At 34.5% G+C, this 16,076-nt stretch overlaps 1 protein-coding gene across 15 annotated transcripts in view; it reads right to left on the bottom strand.

Moving 5' to 3' along the window:
- Nucleotides 1–16,076, bottom strand: part of CDC42BPA (CDC42 binding protein kinase alpha) — a 329,438-nt gene that overhangs the window by 251,970 nt on the left and 61,392 nt on the right. For all 15 annotated transcript variants that reach the window (XM_032317331.1, XM_032317316.1, XM_032317323.1 and 12 more), the window contains exon 2: nt 8,168–8,259. In XM_032317331.1, coding sequence (XP_032173222.1) covers nt 8,168–8,259 — 92 coding nt within the window. The remainder of the gene's footprint in view (nt 1–8,167; nt 8,260–16,076) is intronic.

Raw genomic sequence — 16,076 nt, 5'->3', positions numbered from 1 at the left:
CTTCAAAAGGATAAAAGGCACCTACACAAACACTGAAACACTGAGTCCTGTCTCCCAGTGCTCAGGAATAGGGTAAGGATGCCTATCCTCCTGGCATCTATTCAATAATGTACTATACGTCCAAACTAGTACAGTAAGATAAAGAAACAGAAAGTATAAAGCCTGTAAAGTAAAAAGGAAATTGTCCCTATTTTCAGATGATATGATCGTTTACAAAGAAAATCTAAGAAAGCAACAACTAAAATAACAAAAAACTATTTAAAAATAAGTGAATTTAGGAAATAATATTAGATACAAAAATCCGTGATATATCTACATACTAGCAGCATGCTATCTGAACATAAAAAATTTTAGTGTCATCTACCATAGCACCAAAAAACATAATATATTTAGGAATACATTTAATTAAAAGAACGAACAAAACTTATATACTAAAATTATAAAACATTCTTGAGAAAAATTAAAATACACTTTAAAAAACAAAGAGAGGGGCACTTTGGTGGCTCAGTCATTGAGTTTTTGGCTCAGATCATGATCTCAGGGTCATGAGATCAAGCCCCACATCAGGCTCTGCACTGAGTGTGGAACCTGTTTAAGATTCTCTCTCTCCCAGGGCACTTGGATGGCTTAGTCTTTAAGCATCCGTCTTTGGCTCAGGTCATGATCCCAGAGTCCTGGGATCAGGCCCACATGGAGCTCCCTACTCAGCAGGGGAGTCTGCTATTCCCTCTCCCACTCCCCCTACTTGTCTTCCCTCTCTCACTGTGTCTCTCTCTGTCAAGTAAGTAAATAAATAATATTAAAGGAAAAAAATTCTCCCTCTGAGCCTCTGCACACCCACCCCCCTCAGCTCACACATGCTCTCCCTGTTTCTCTTTTTAAATTTAAAAAAAAAAAAAAAAAAAAAAACTGAGCCTAGATGGCTCAGTTGGTTGGACGACTGCCTTCGGCTCAGGTCATGATCCCGGAGTCCCGGGATCGAGTCCGGCATCTGGCTCCCAGCTCCACAGGGAGTCTGCTTCTCCCTCTGACCTTCTCCTTGCTCATGCTCTCTCTCACAGTCTCTCTCTCAAATATATAAATAAAATCTTTAAAAAAAAAAAAAAAGGAAGAGAGAAATAACATTGTTTATGGACTAACTAGTAGACCCAACATTGTTAATGTGTCAGTCCTACCAAAACTAATCTATAATTGATGCAAATTCATTTTCAAAACCAGTAGGTTTTATGGAAACTGACATAGATTCTAAAATTTATGCAATAATCCAACAGTTCTATAAGAGTTCAAACGATTTTGAAAAAGAACCTGGTAGAAGGACTTACACTCAGACTTCACTACATGCTCTCAACTTTACAGTATAAAGCAAAAGAAAAAAAAATCAAGATAGTGTGGAACTGGGGCACCTGGGTGGCTCAGTGGGTTAAAGCCTCTGCCTTCAGCTCAGGACATGATCTCAGGGTCCTGGGATTGAGCCCCACATTGGGCTCTCTGCTCAGCAGGGAGCCTGCTTCCTCCTCTCTGTCTGTCTCTCTGCCTACTTGAGATCTCTGTCAAATAAATAAATAAAAATCTTTAAAAAAAAAAAAAAAAGATAGTGTGGAACTGGCATAGGGAAAGACAAAGAGACCAATGAAATAGAATAGAAAGAGCAGAAAAAGGTCCAGGCTTATACGGTCAACTGATGATTTTTTTTTTTTTTTTTTAAACAAAGGTGCAGAAGTAATTCAATAGACGGAAAACAGGCTTTTCAACAAATGGTGTTAAAACAACTGGAAATCCATTGGGACATAAATGAACCTCAATGCCTATCTGACATCATACATGAATTAATTTGAAATGGAACTGGGAAATGTGGGAAATGGATCACCAATCCAAACAGAAAAGGCAAAACTATAAAGCTTTAATGGGAAAAGCATAAATACCTTTGTGACCTGGCTATGAACAAGAATTTCTTAGAATAAAAAAAAATAACAATAATGAGAGAAAAAATTTTCAATTATATCATCAAAATTTAAAACTTCTGCTCATAAGGAAACATTTCTTACGAAAATTAATAGGCAAACCACACAGCCTGTGAGAAAATATTGACAAAACATGTATCTGACAAAGGACTCTTATAATATAAAATATAATGAATTCCTACAATAATGAAAATACAAATACATCAATTTTTTTTAAATGAACAAAATATTTGAACATATAGTTCACAAAGAAGATAGAAGAATGGTGAATAAGCCACAAAAACACATTACTATGTTGACATACAACACAAATCCAAATAACAATGCAATTTAAGACCATGAGATACTATTACATACTCGCTAGACTAACAATGAGAATGTATTGGTGAGACCTATGGAACATGGTAGGAATATAAATTGGTACAACCCAATTAGAAAACTGCCAGTTTCTTTTAAATTTAAACATGCACCTACCATCAGCAGTGCTGTTCCAGTAATATTACCAAAGGAAAATATAAATGTATTTCCATACATACTTGTACAATAATATGCGTATCAATTTTATTCCTAATACTCAAAAACTAAAAACAGCCCAAATGCTCATCAACATAAGAATGGATAAATTGTAGTATATTAATAAAATAGTACACTCATCAGCAACAAAAAAGGGAATATTCATACATTCAATCACAACAATGGATCTCACAGACATATTCTGAGCAAAAGAAATTGTACCCTGAAAAGTACATATGGTAGGATTCCATTTACATGAAATTTTTAAAAACCCAAAACTAAGCCACAGTTATAATTTAGAACAGTGGTTGCCACTTCTTAGGGAGATGGAGAAGTTCTATATCTTCAATAAGAGTGAATCTCTTTGTCAAAACTCACATCATACATACACATAATACGTGTATTTCAACACATAAAATTTACCTCAAAAGAGAGAGACAATCAAAAAAAAAAAAAGAAAGAAGGAAAAAAGAAATCACACTCCCAGATGGCTTAACTAGTTTCCAAGAAATAATAATCTTATACAAATTTTCAAAAACTGAGAAACCAAGAACGCTTCCCAAATTGTTCTATGACCTAAGCATATCATTCCAGAATATAAAAAAATTAATAGAATAGGTAAATTAAAAGCCAATCTTTCTCATACATGTAAATAAAAAACTGCTCAACAAAATATAAGCAAATTAAACCAAACTATGTATATTAAAATGATACACAGAGTTGGATTTATATACTAATGTAATATTGGTACATTCAAAAACTAACCAATATAATCCCCACAGTAACCAAACATAGAAGTTAAATCATATCAACAAAACACATATAGAAAAACTTTTGATAAAGGTTAACTTCTATGCATGGCAAAAACTCTAAACAGACTAGGACTAGAAGGAAAACTACCTCAGCCTAAAAAAGAGTAACAATACAAACAAAAAATCTGCAGCAAACTTCAAATGCAATAGTAGAATACTGAGTACTTCACTCTAAAATCACAAACCAGACAAAAATTCTATTTTCATCACTTGAATTCAACATTTTATGGAAGATCCTCTCCATTGCAGTAATATATGAAAAAGAAATAAAAGGCATAAAGTTCAGAAAGGGAAAAAAAACGGTCATTATTTGGAAATACAACTATGAAAAATTCAAAAACTTACATATTAATAATCTAGAATAAGTGAATATATCAAGATTCTTAAATACAGTATGAATATACAAAAATCAATTGCATTTCTATTCTAGTACAAAGTTAGAAAACAATTCTATTAAAGCTCATCTGAAAACATCAAACACTCATAAATGTATAAAACCTACAAAGAATAAAATGAGCCTTGACTTATACCTCAAGAAACACACAATTATAAATCTGATGGAAAACAGTCTAAAATATAAAATTTATTTTTAAGATTATAGACTTTAGCATGGGAAAATATCCTCATGACCTTGGGAGTTTTAAAAAAAACTTCTTTAAAGGAACACAAAAGGACTAACAATAAAGAAATTTTATTAACTGGAGTTTACTAAATCTAAAAACTTCTCTTCAATAAAAGATCCATATAGAGAGGGAAAAGCCAAGACACAGAAAGGAAGAGATATTTTATTTAATACACACATACACACACATTATCTCCAATAAAGCACCTATACCCAGAATATACCAGTAAGTCAGACAACCCACTCTCAATCCGCCACCCACTCCCAATATAACATCAGAATATGCACTTCACACACACACAAAAAAATCTAAGGTATTTACAGTGATATGAAAACGGGTGTAAGTTAAAAACTTAAGAGAAAATATAAAATGAAATTGTAATCCAATATTACTACTCACCCTCCAAAAAATTTGCTAAAATTTTAAAAACAAATAAATAACCAAGTATTGGTGAGGTTGTGAGCAACTAGAACCTTCTCTGTTGGTGGGTTTTTTGGTAAAAATCAGCAAACTGGTGACCACTTGGGAAATTTTCTGGCATTATCGACCAAAGCTAAACAGACCTATCCAATCACCCAGCAATTCCACTCCTAAGTTTATATGAAACACAAATGAGTGTCTCTGTCTCCCAAAAGACATGTAAAAGAATGTTCATAGCAACATTAACATGGCCAAAAATTATAAACAACTTGAATACCCACCAACATTAGTATGAATAAATATCTTGTGGTGTATTTATACAAAGGAATACTGTGAACTAATACAAGATGAATCACACATGTTGAGCAAAAAACCAGAAACAAGAGTATGTATTATATAATTCCATTAATAAATAATTCAAAAACAGGCAAAATAAATCAACAGTGATAAAGTAAGCATAAATAATTAATATGGAGGTGCTTACTCACAGAGAGGAGGCAGTGGGTACCTATTGTACGTAATGGTTACATAAGTACATGCAAATGTAAAAATCCATTGAGTCAGGTGTGCACAGAACTCAATTTTTTAAAAAACTTAAGACCTCAAAATAAATGTATTTTCAGACAAATAAAAGCAGTTTATCATCAGACAGGATGAAATAATTAAAGGAATTTTTAAGTCAAAATGTTATCAAAGGGAAGTCTGTGACTATAAAAAGCAAGAGAAAAATGTGAATATATGAACACATCTAAAGGAACAGAGCCAGTAGTTTTGGAGGTTTTAAATATATGTACTACTGAAGACATAAAAGCAATGGCCCAAAAAAGGTTTAAGTCAGATAAATCAGAATTAGCAAAATACAAATTTGCCAAGACTACGTATGGCAATCTCTAGAGAAACCAAATGAAAAGTTAAACTAAGAAATTAATAAATGAGGGAGAGAATAATTTAAAATACTCCATTACCAGGAATTAAACACATAATACAGAATGGGAAGATATATAGAAAACAAATAGTAATAAATAATTCCATTACATATAGTCAAATGACTATAAACTTCAATTAAAAGATGAGATTATCAGACTGGATTAAAAAATAAAAACTGGGGGACCTGGCTGGCTCAGTCAGTAGGGAATGTGATTCTTAATAAGTAAATAAAATCTTAAAAAAAAAACAAAAACAAAGGGGAGTCTGGGTGGCTCTATGGGTTAAGCCTCTGCCTTTGGCTCAGGTCATGATCTCAGGGTCCTGGGATCAAGCCCCACATGGGGCTCTCTGCTCAGCAGGGAGCCTGCTTCCCCCCTCTCTCTGCCTGCCTCCCTGTCTACTTGTGATCTGTCAAATAAGTAAATAAAATCTTAAAAAACAAAGTAGAAAATGTGATTCTTGATCTTGGGGGTCATGAGTTCAAGCTCTAAGCTGGGGGTAGAGTTCCCTTAAAAAAACAAACAAACAAACAAACCAAACCTGTATTCTACTGAACAGTAAACATACCATAAGATTATAGAAAGCTAAAACTCTAAGCATGGAATAAGATATTTAATGAAAATACAAATAAAAAGACCTAGGATCATTCTAGTCACATCAAATTAAGGAAAATTTCAAAAAGCATTATTTAGAGACAACAAGGATCATTCTATTATGATTAAAAGAGTTAATCACCAGGAAGATGCAATAACTTTATATTTGTTATCAGTGAAAAATAAAAGAAATAAAGACTAAACAAATCCTCTATCAGGAAACGACAAATCAAGCAGAGAAAATAAAGTAAGGATGTGGAAGATTTCAACAAGGTTAATGATTTTAACCTAATATTTATATAACAATGCATGGCAAATTTCAAAGGACTGAAATCACGCACAGAGACTGTTATGGAATTACACTGCAACTCAGTAAAGGAAATACACTTAGAAAACCCTCCAAGTATTTAGAAACTGATCAACAAACTTCTAAGTTAATAGAAAAAAAAAAGAAAACACAATGGAAATTTGAAATCACATTAGAAATCACACTGTATTTTGAGCAAAATAACAAAGAAAATATGACATATCAAAACTTATCAGCTGTAGATAAAGCTGTCTAGAGGAAATTGTATAGTCTTAAACACACATTTGAAAAAAAGGGCTAGACACCAATGCTCTAATTATCTGTCTCTAAAAGTTATAAAAAGAATAGCAACTTAAAACAAAAGAAAGTACAGCCCACTTCTCCCTCTACCCTTACCCTGCTGATGCTCCCGCGAAAGGAAAAGAAGGAAAAGAAAAAAGGGGCACCTGGGTGGCTCAGTTGGTTAAGCGTCTGCCTTCTACTCTCTCTCTAATAAATGAATAAAATCTTAAGGAAAAAAAACAAAGAGAATAAAAGGAAGAAAATATTAAAAGCAGCAATTAATGAAACAAATATACAACAGAAAAATTCAAAAGGCAAAGGTTAATTCATTGAAAAAATAAAACTGATAAAGTTCTAGCATGAAAAATGAAAAAATAAGAGGTAAAAATAATAAGTATAGTAATAACTGTGAAAAATCAGATGACATGGGTGAACTTTGCAAAACTAACATATAGAGAGAAAATCCAATCTGATTTCCTCTAAAGAAATTAAAACTGTCTTATTGGCAAGCCTCAGGCCCAATGGTTTCACAAGTGGAATCTTCTACACATTTAAGGAAGAAATAATAACAATCTTCCCAAACTCTTCCAGAGAACAGTAAGAAAGGCCAGCATAACCAAAATACCAAAATCTGATTGGTATTTTATTTTGTTATTATTTTTTTAAGATTTTATTTATTTGACAGACAGAGATCACAAGCAGGCAGAGAGGCAGGCAGAGAGAGAGGAGGAAGCAGACTCTCCGCTGAGCAGAGAGCCTGATGTGGGGCTCGATCCCAGGACGCTGGGATCATGACCTGAGCCGAAGGCAGAGGCTTTAACCCACTGAGCCACCCAGGCGCCCCTGATTGGTATTTTAAGTAGGAAAATTACAAGCCAGTTTCTCTCCAAGAATCTGAACACACACACACACACACACACACACACACACACATACACAGAGTAAGCTAAGTGCAATGAGACATGAAGATAATACAAGGTTGGGCTTATCTTAGAAATGCAAGGTTAGTTTAACATTTGAAACTAAATCGTTGTAACTCAACACATTAACAGAGTAAAGGAGAAAAGCCTTAAGTGTCTTAAAAGATGCCGATAAAACATTTTCTTAAAATCCAACACAATTCATAATTGAAAAGTAAAATCAACTGGGTTGCTAGGTATGAAGGCAAACAAAACTCCACGATATTTCTAAATACTAGCAAAAAACAACTAGAAAATGAAATTTAACAATTCTAATTAAAATAACAAAGAATACCACATTCCTTTATCAACTGGCTGATTCAGTATCATTAAGTATCAATTATCTACAAATTAATCTCCTATTTCAGGGCAATCCTAATCAAAATTCAAGTAGATGTATGGGTGTGGATTTTTAAGAGTATTTCCGAAACTGAAACATTCAGTGTAAAATTTTATAAAAATATCAAGGGCCAAGAACAGAGGAGAAGAGGAAGGAAGCTGGAGGAATTACAGTATCAGATATTGAGACTTCTTAATCTAGAGTATGTAAGACTGTGGTACCGGCACAAGGAAACTTCCACTGACATGCGAAGAAAAACATCTTGGAAAAAAATTCCATGTAGAAATATTTCATCCAAACACTAATATATTTTCTGATTGATCATATAATGATAGCAAGGACATCATATTTCAGTTAAATTCTCTCATAAACTGTATAAAATTTTTTCCACAACAATTAGCAGAACTTTAATAAAAACTTTATCTCTTACCTCTCCAAAAGCTCCTCGACCTATCACCTTCAGTATCTCAAAGTCTTCTCTGTGTAGGCGCATCTGTTTCACTTTAGAAGTAAATGGTTTGGCTGAAACAAAAGAACATCAATTACTTAAATTAGGTATATACATAATGGCATTTCTTAAGCAATAAACATTCAAATGATAATTAAGAATGAAGTCAAAATACCTCATAATCCCATCAAACTATATTAAGAAGAAATACATTTAATTTCCATAAGAAAACAATTTCCTTTATTTCTTGCATGTGAATTACATTTTTTGTGATAAACATACTTTTAAACACCTAATAACATAAGAAATAATGCAAAGTAAGAGCAATGTACAAAGGAGGTCAATTCATTTTCACGTAGAATTCTAACACTCAATGCTAGACATATTATTTTAACAACAAATGTCCAAGAAGTAAAAGCAAATTTCATGGAAGGAGTTTCAGCAATTCCAACCACATAAATTCAGATTTCTTTCACACTCATTCATGTATATACCCTTTTAACACCATTAGCAAGAGTCTACACTATATAAAACATGGTGGCACTCACCGAAGTTTGAACAATTATCAGTACAGTATGATACCTTCCTTCTTCAGGAAGTTCTAAGTCTTCAGGGCAGACAGACAGTAGACACACATACAAAATTTAACAGTGGGATGAAACTTCTAAGAGAGGTAAATATAAAGTGCTTCAAGATAGGTGAGAATGGAACACTAATACTTTACAGATGACATAACACAGAACTGCACCTTGAGGACTAAGTAGAACTCTGCTACTTTGCCTGGGTTTGCAGTGTAGACATTCCAGGCACAGGGAGCAATATAAGCAAATGCAGAGAGGCAAGAAAATGACCATGAGGTGATAACAATAAATATTCCACTGCTGTTACAGAATTTTGAGAAGAAAGGCAAAGAAAATGGACCCAGAAAGTGGAAAATGTAATTGGCCTTGAATACCATACAAGGAATTCAGACACCCTATTAATAATAGCTGATAAACTGACATTTTTAAAAAATCTTAAAATCAATGTATGTTCTGCTGCCTCTAAGAGAAATGTCAACCTGTCTTCCTTTCCTCCCTTCATGTCCCTCTTCGGTCTCACAAAAAAAAGGAGTAATATGATTAAAGGGTCTATAGATAAAGGTCTCGTCCCCTTCCCTCCACGGGGCAAGAGTAATACTTATTTGAGCATTAGGAGAGTGAAACAGGCGAGGCAGTCCTTACAAATTGATTTGTTCTGAAGGTATTTAGCCCTACTAAATTAGAAAAGAAGGGGGGGGCGCCTGGGTGGCTCAGTGGGTTAAAGCTTCTGCCTTAGGCTCAGGTCATGATCTCAGGGTCCTGGGATCAAGTCCCGCATCGGGCTCTCTGCTCAGCAGGGAGCCTGCTTCCTCCTCTCTCTCTCTCTGCCTGCCTCTCTGCCTACTTGTGATGTCTCTCTGTCAAATAAATAAATAAATAATCTTTAAAAAAAAAAATGAAATCTTTTAAAAAAAAAAAAAGGAAGGGTATTCCACACTGCATATCTCAGTCTAGTAGAGACTTCTACTAGAAGGTGTTTTAGATAATAAGGAAAGGAAATAGAGGTTGGCTATTTGGAATTCACACAACTAAGATGATCAAAGGAATATCAAATTTGAATGACGGTATGGAGGAGCTCATCCTAGGAAAAAGGAGACACACAAAACAATGGCACCAAATGAAGTGAACACTTTGAAAAAATTACTAAGGCACCTTGGTTTTTGAACAAACCAGACTAGACAAATTGGTGAGACTATGGCCACTGTGTACCAGTCAGGGTTCCAAACGGAAATACATCATAACTGGTGGAAATATTTAATGAAATATTCTTATTGACAAACAGACTATATGCAAAGTTGTAGGTGGGACATAAGGGAACCACAAGGAAGATTAGTCATCTATCCATCCAGGAGTAATCTGAGGCTGTGTCCCTCCCTTTCCCAGCTTCTGTATCAGCATTTCAGAAATACATGGTTAAGGTGAGTAGGTACAGAATATATAAAATAAAAATAAAGATGTGGAGTCAGCCAGTATGAGTCTAGTGCTGGTCCAGTTGCCAGCTACAGCTAAAAAACATCACACAGCAGCCTACAACATAACCTTTAGCAGTTCTTTAAATACAGCTTCTACCTCACTTTATATTCCTCCTACCTCAAGACTTCCAAATAACCTGAACCCAAATAAAGTATATGCTCCATAATTTTCTCTCATTACCGACCCTAAATCCAAAAACAGCATTTCATCACAGACAACTACAGTTATTTGTAATCTAGAGTAATTCCACATATACCTTCTTTTAGGTAACATCCTACTTATCTAAAAAATCAAAAATGGAGCATTTTCAAACACCTGAAACACTACTGCAGAATAGGAAAAGAAACTTTTTTTTTTAATTTAAATTCTATTAGCCAACATATAGTACATCATTAGTTTTTGATGGGGTATTCAATGATTCAAAGAAACTATTTTTTAAAACTAAATGAAATTCTCTCTATAAATGAAATTTATACAATCCAGGTACATAAACGGTTGCTAAAATGATCTTTTAGCAAAGATACAAAGGATGATAGTATGCCAAAAGAAAAAATCATTTTTCCATACAGTAGCATATTCCCTGAAAGCACTTACAAATGAGTACTGCACAATTATGTGTAATTAGGATTTTATGAGTTTTCCAAGTTTTATGGGAGACTTCAGCATTAATAGAAATTTTAAAAACAATCCTATCTATTCTTTATTTTCTGAAACCTGCTGGTAAAAATCCCATTTCTTTGGTACTGCAAAGTATTCTATTTTAGACATTCAAAAATGAGTTAAGCCACAAATTTCTTCTGAAGGCTCATAGTTTTACTAATCATTTACTCAATTCACTCACAAAGTACATTCTAATACCTGTGCTGTATGCCAGCCATTTTATAAGACTCTAGAGATATAAAAGATAAATAGTCCCTGTCCTCAAGTAAACAAATTGTGCAATAAGTGTTACTTTTCCATTTAAAATGTTCCATGTGAATACAAATGGCTAATAAACAGAAAATGGCACTCACAAGAAATCAGAGAAATGCAAACAAACTAGAAATATTCTATTACTTACCAATCAAATGCGCACCTCCACCAACTCCCCCCAACCCCCCGCAAAAAGAAAAAAAAAGTGAAACCACCAAGTGTTTGTGGGTGTTTGAATTATGAATAACAGGTATTCTCATACACAGCTGATATGACTTAATTACAATCTCCATGAAGAGGATTTGGTTTCCTATTTCACTCTTTCAATTTAGTACATTACTTAAGATTTTTAAAAGTTGAAACATCTTTATAGACCTTGATATAAATCATACTTGGTTGTAATGAATTTATTTAATACACAGATGTCATTGCTTTGCTTTTAAAATTTTACATCTGTGTTCATAAACAATGTTGATCTACAATTATCTTTTTTTCTATACTGTCTTCATCTGGTTTGGGACCAATGATCAATAAACCTCATTAAGTATGTTTAAGTAGCTTTCTCTCCTTTTTCAGTGTCTACACAAAATACAGTCTGTTTAAAGATCTCAAGGTGATAAACAAAACCAGAAAACTTTTAGAAGATGAAAGTAGAGGGGCGCCTGCGTGGTTCAGTCGTTGAGAATCTGCCGTCAGTAGGGAGCCTGCTTCTCACTCTGCCTACTCTCTCCCTGCTTGTGCTCACATTCTTACTCTCTCTGACAAATAAATAAAAATATTAAAAAAAAATCAAAGAGAAGATGAAAGCGGAGACCCTGACTATAAGGTCTGATAAAACATGTTAATGAGGGGCGCCTGGGTGGCTCAGTGGGTTAAGCCGCTGCCTTCGGCTCAGGTCATGATCTCAGGGTCCTGGGATCGAGTCCCGCATCGGGCTCTCTGCTCGGCAAGGAGCCTGCTTCCCTCTCTCTCTTTCTCTCTGCCTGCCTCTCCGTCTACTTGTGATCTCTCTCTGTCAAATAAATAAATAAAATCTTTAAAAAAAAAAAAAAAAAAAAAAAAAAAAAAAAAAAAAAACATGTTAATGAAAACGTCTTTCCAGTGGACTTTTAATAGCTGACTTTCATATTATTGTCATTTTCATATTTTCTATTTCTTCTTGTGACAACTATGTTATACTTCTCTACAAATTCATATGTTGCACTGAAATTTTCAAATTTACTGGGATAAAGTAAAATAATTTTCTTTTGTCTTTTTTTTTAAGGAACATAACAATTTTATTTTTGTGCCCTTTTAAAACTATGCTAATACTGTATATTTGTATCTTTTTTCATTGTTTTTCCTTACGAATACGGCTGGAAGTTTGCATATTTTACAGTAATTCTTCCAAATACATAATATTTAGATTTGCTGGCCCTCCATAAAATTCTGTGAGTTTTTTCTTGTTTTAGTAGGTTCTTCCCCAAATTTATGCAAAATTTCAGAAAAAGTAGAAGCTACTATTAACCCTTCCCCTCCCACGAAATAACTAAGTTAGATATATTAATAATAAGCAAAAGAGATATTAGGGGGAAATGCATTAGTAGACTAAGGATTTAAAGGAGCCATACATAGAGCTTAAAAAGGCGGGGGGGGCGGTGGATAACCAGAACATAATGATTCTAAACATGTATGGACCAAACAACATAACCTCAAAATACGTAAAGCTAAACTGACAGACATAAAAGAAGAAACAGGGGCGCCTGGGTGGCTCAGTGGATTAAGCCACTGCCTTCGGCTCAGGTCATGATCCCAGGGTCCTGGGATCGAGTCCCGCATCGGACTCTCTGCTCAGCAGGGAGCCTGCTTCCCTCTCTCTCTCTCTCTCTGCCTGCCTCTCTGCCTACTTGTGATCTCTCTCTGTCAAATACAGAAATAAAAAAAACTTTAAAAAAAAAAAAAAGAAGAAGAAACAAACTCACCTTCATAGATTTTACTGTAACTCTCAGTAATTGATAACCCAAAAAGACAAAAAAAAAAAAAAAATGAGCACCATGCATGTAATGCCCCACCTATGAGTTGGAGAATATCATTTTAAAACATACACACAGAACTTCTACAAATTTTGACAACATGCCAAGACATAAAGCTGCCTCCAAAAAATTCCAAAGTACTGAGAACATAAAAACCAAATTATATGAGTATAATAAAATTAGAAATCAATAACAGAAAGGTTACCAGAAAAAACCATAAGCTCTGATATCCTAAACCAATATTAAGGAAGAAGTTAATAAGAATTAGAAAATACTCAGAACTACACAGTAATAATAACATACTATATAACAAAATCAGACTAAACTAGTATATACTGGGGCAGGGGGGAACTCTCAGTATTTACACTGGTAAAGAACAACTTAAAAATTAAGGTATTAAAGAGACCATGAAATATTAGACCAAAAAAATAAAGTAGAAGAAAATAAATAAGAAAGCAAAATAAGTAAAATTAATTAATTTGAAAATAAGCAAAGAATACAAAGGCTCAACAAGGCCAAAGGACAGTTTGTTGAAAAAAAAAACTAATAAAAACAGAAAAATGTATACTGGGAATGAGAAACTGAACAAAACTTCAGATGCTGCTGAGACTAAATGGGTGGTAAGAGAATATCATTAAAAGCTTATGCCAATAAATTGGAAAATATAGAAGTAAACTCATTCCTAGAATGAGTAACTGTGTTTTTAAAATTAAAAATATGAACTATCTAATAAATAAGCTGAATCACTAGTGTAAAAATCTTCCACAAAAAAAGACCAATCCTGAAGAGCATTACCTCCAAATTCAACTAAACACATTAAGATGTAATTCCCATTTTAATGAAATTTTCCAAATAATAAATCAAGAGGGAAAGCTAACCCATTTCATCAAAAATAGATGCAAAAGGTCTCATCAAATTATCAACTAATCTAGCAATTTATAAATAAAATAACATGACCAAGTTGGGTTTATCCCAAGAATGAAAGTTGTTTTAATATTAGAAAACTGATTAATGTGATTTAGCACATAAACAAATTGGAAAAAAAATTCAATATTTTAAGAAATATTTCTGGGATGCCTGGGTGGCTCAGTTGGTTAAGCAGCTGCCTTCAGCTCAGGTCATGATCCCAGCGTCCTGGGATCGAGTCCCACATTGGGCCCTTGCTCAGCCGGGAGCCTGCTTTCCCTGTGCCTCTGCCTACCACTCTGTCTGCCTGTGCTCGCGCTCTCTAACAAATAAATAAATAAAATCTTAAAAAAAAAAAAAAGAAAGAAAGAAATATTTCTATATACAAACACAGATCAATAAAATTATAAAAGCATTCATGCGATTTTTTAAAAACTACACCTTTTTTAGCAATTTTTTTAAGTTTCCTTTTCAGTGTTCCAGAATTCATTATTTATGCACCACACCCAGTGATCCATGCAATACGTGCCCTCCTTAATACCCACCACCAGGCTCACCCTCCCTACTCCCTCCCCTCCAAAACTCTCAGTTTGTTTCTTAGAGTCCACCATCTCTCATGGTTCATCTCTCCCTCCAATTTCCCCCAACTCACCTCTCCTCTCCATCTTCCCATGTCCTCCATGTTATTCCTTATGCTCCACAAGTAAGTGAAACCATGATAATTGACTCTCTCTGCTTGACTTATTTCACTCAGCATATCAGCATAATATCCTCCAGTCCCATCCATGTTGATACAAAAGTTGGGTATTCATCCTTTCTGATGGAGGCATAACACTCCATAGTATATATGGACCACATCTTCTTTATCCATTCGTCTATTGAAGGGCGTCTTGGTTCTTTCCATTAGTTTGGCAACTATGGCCATTACTGCTATGAACATTGGGGTACATATGGCCCTTCTTTTCACTATATCTGTATCTTTGGGGTAAATACCCAATAGTGCAATTGCAGGGTCATAGGGAAGCTCTATTTTTAATTTCTTAAGGAATCTCCACACTGTTTTCCAAAGTAATTGCACCAACTTGCAATCCCACCAACAGTGTAAGAGAGTTATCCTTTCTCCACATCCTCTTCAATGCATGTTGTTTTCGGTCTTGTTAATTTTGGCCATTCTAACTGATAGGGGGTGGTATCACAATGTGGTTTTGATTTGAATCTCCCTGATGGCTAATGATGATGAACTTGAAATGGGTAAAAGACCTCAACATGAGGCAGGAATCCATCAGAATCCTAGAGGAGAACATAGGCAGTAACCTCTTCGACACTGGCCACAGCAATTTCTTTCAAGGTATGTCTCCAAAGGCAAAGGAGACAAAAGCAAAAATGAACTTTTGGGACTTCATCAAGATCAGAAGCTTTTGGGGGCACCTGGGTGGCTCAGTGGGTTAAGGCCTCTGCCTTCTGCTCAGGTCATGATTCCAGGGTCCTGGGTTCGAGCCCCACGTCGGGCTCTCTACTCAGCTCTCTGCCTCCTCTCTCTGCCTGCCTCTCTGCCTACTGTGATCTCTGTCAAATAAATAAATAAAACCTTAAAAAAAAAAAAAGATCAGAAGCTTCTGCACAGCAAAGGAAAGAGTCAACAAAATGAAGAGGCAACCCACAGAATGGGAGAAGATATTCGCAAATGACAGTACAGACAAAGGGCTGATATCCAAGATATACAAAGAACTCCTCAAACTCAACACACACAAAATAGATAATCACATCAAAAAAATGGGCAGAGACATGAAAGAGACTTCTCCAAAGAAGAAGACATACAAATGGCTAACAGACACATGAAAAAATGTTCATCATCATTAGCCATCAGGGAGATTCAAATAAAAACTACACTTTAAACAAAAGAGAAACAAAAGAAACTTCCATGGCCTGATAACTGATAGCTACAACAGCAGCAGCAGAATAGCAAACTTAACACTTTAAAGAAAAATGCTAAAAATATTCTCCTTA

Source organism: Mustela erminea, chromosome 17 (assembly GCF_009829155.1).
Source record: "Mustela erminea isolate mMusErm1 chromosome 17, mMusErm1.Pri, whole genome shotgun sequence".
Lineage (NCBI taxonomy): Eukaryota > Metazoa > Chordata > Mammalia > Carnivora > Mustelidae > Mustela > Mustela erminea.
This window is presented reverse-complemented; position numbering and strand designations above follow the sequence as displayed.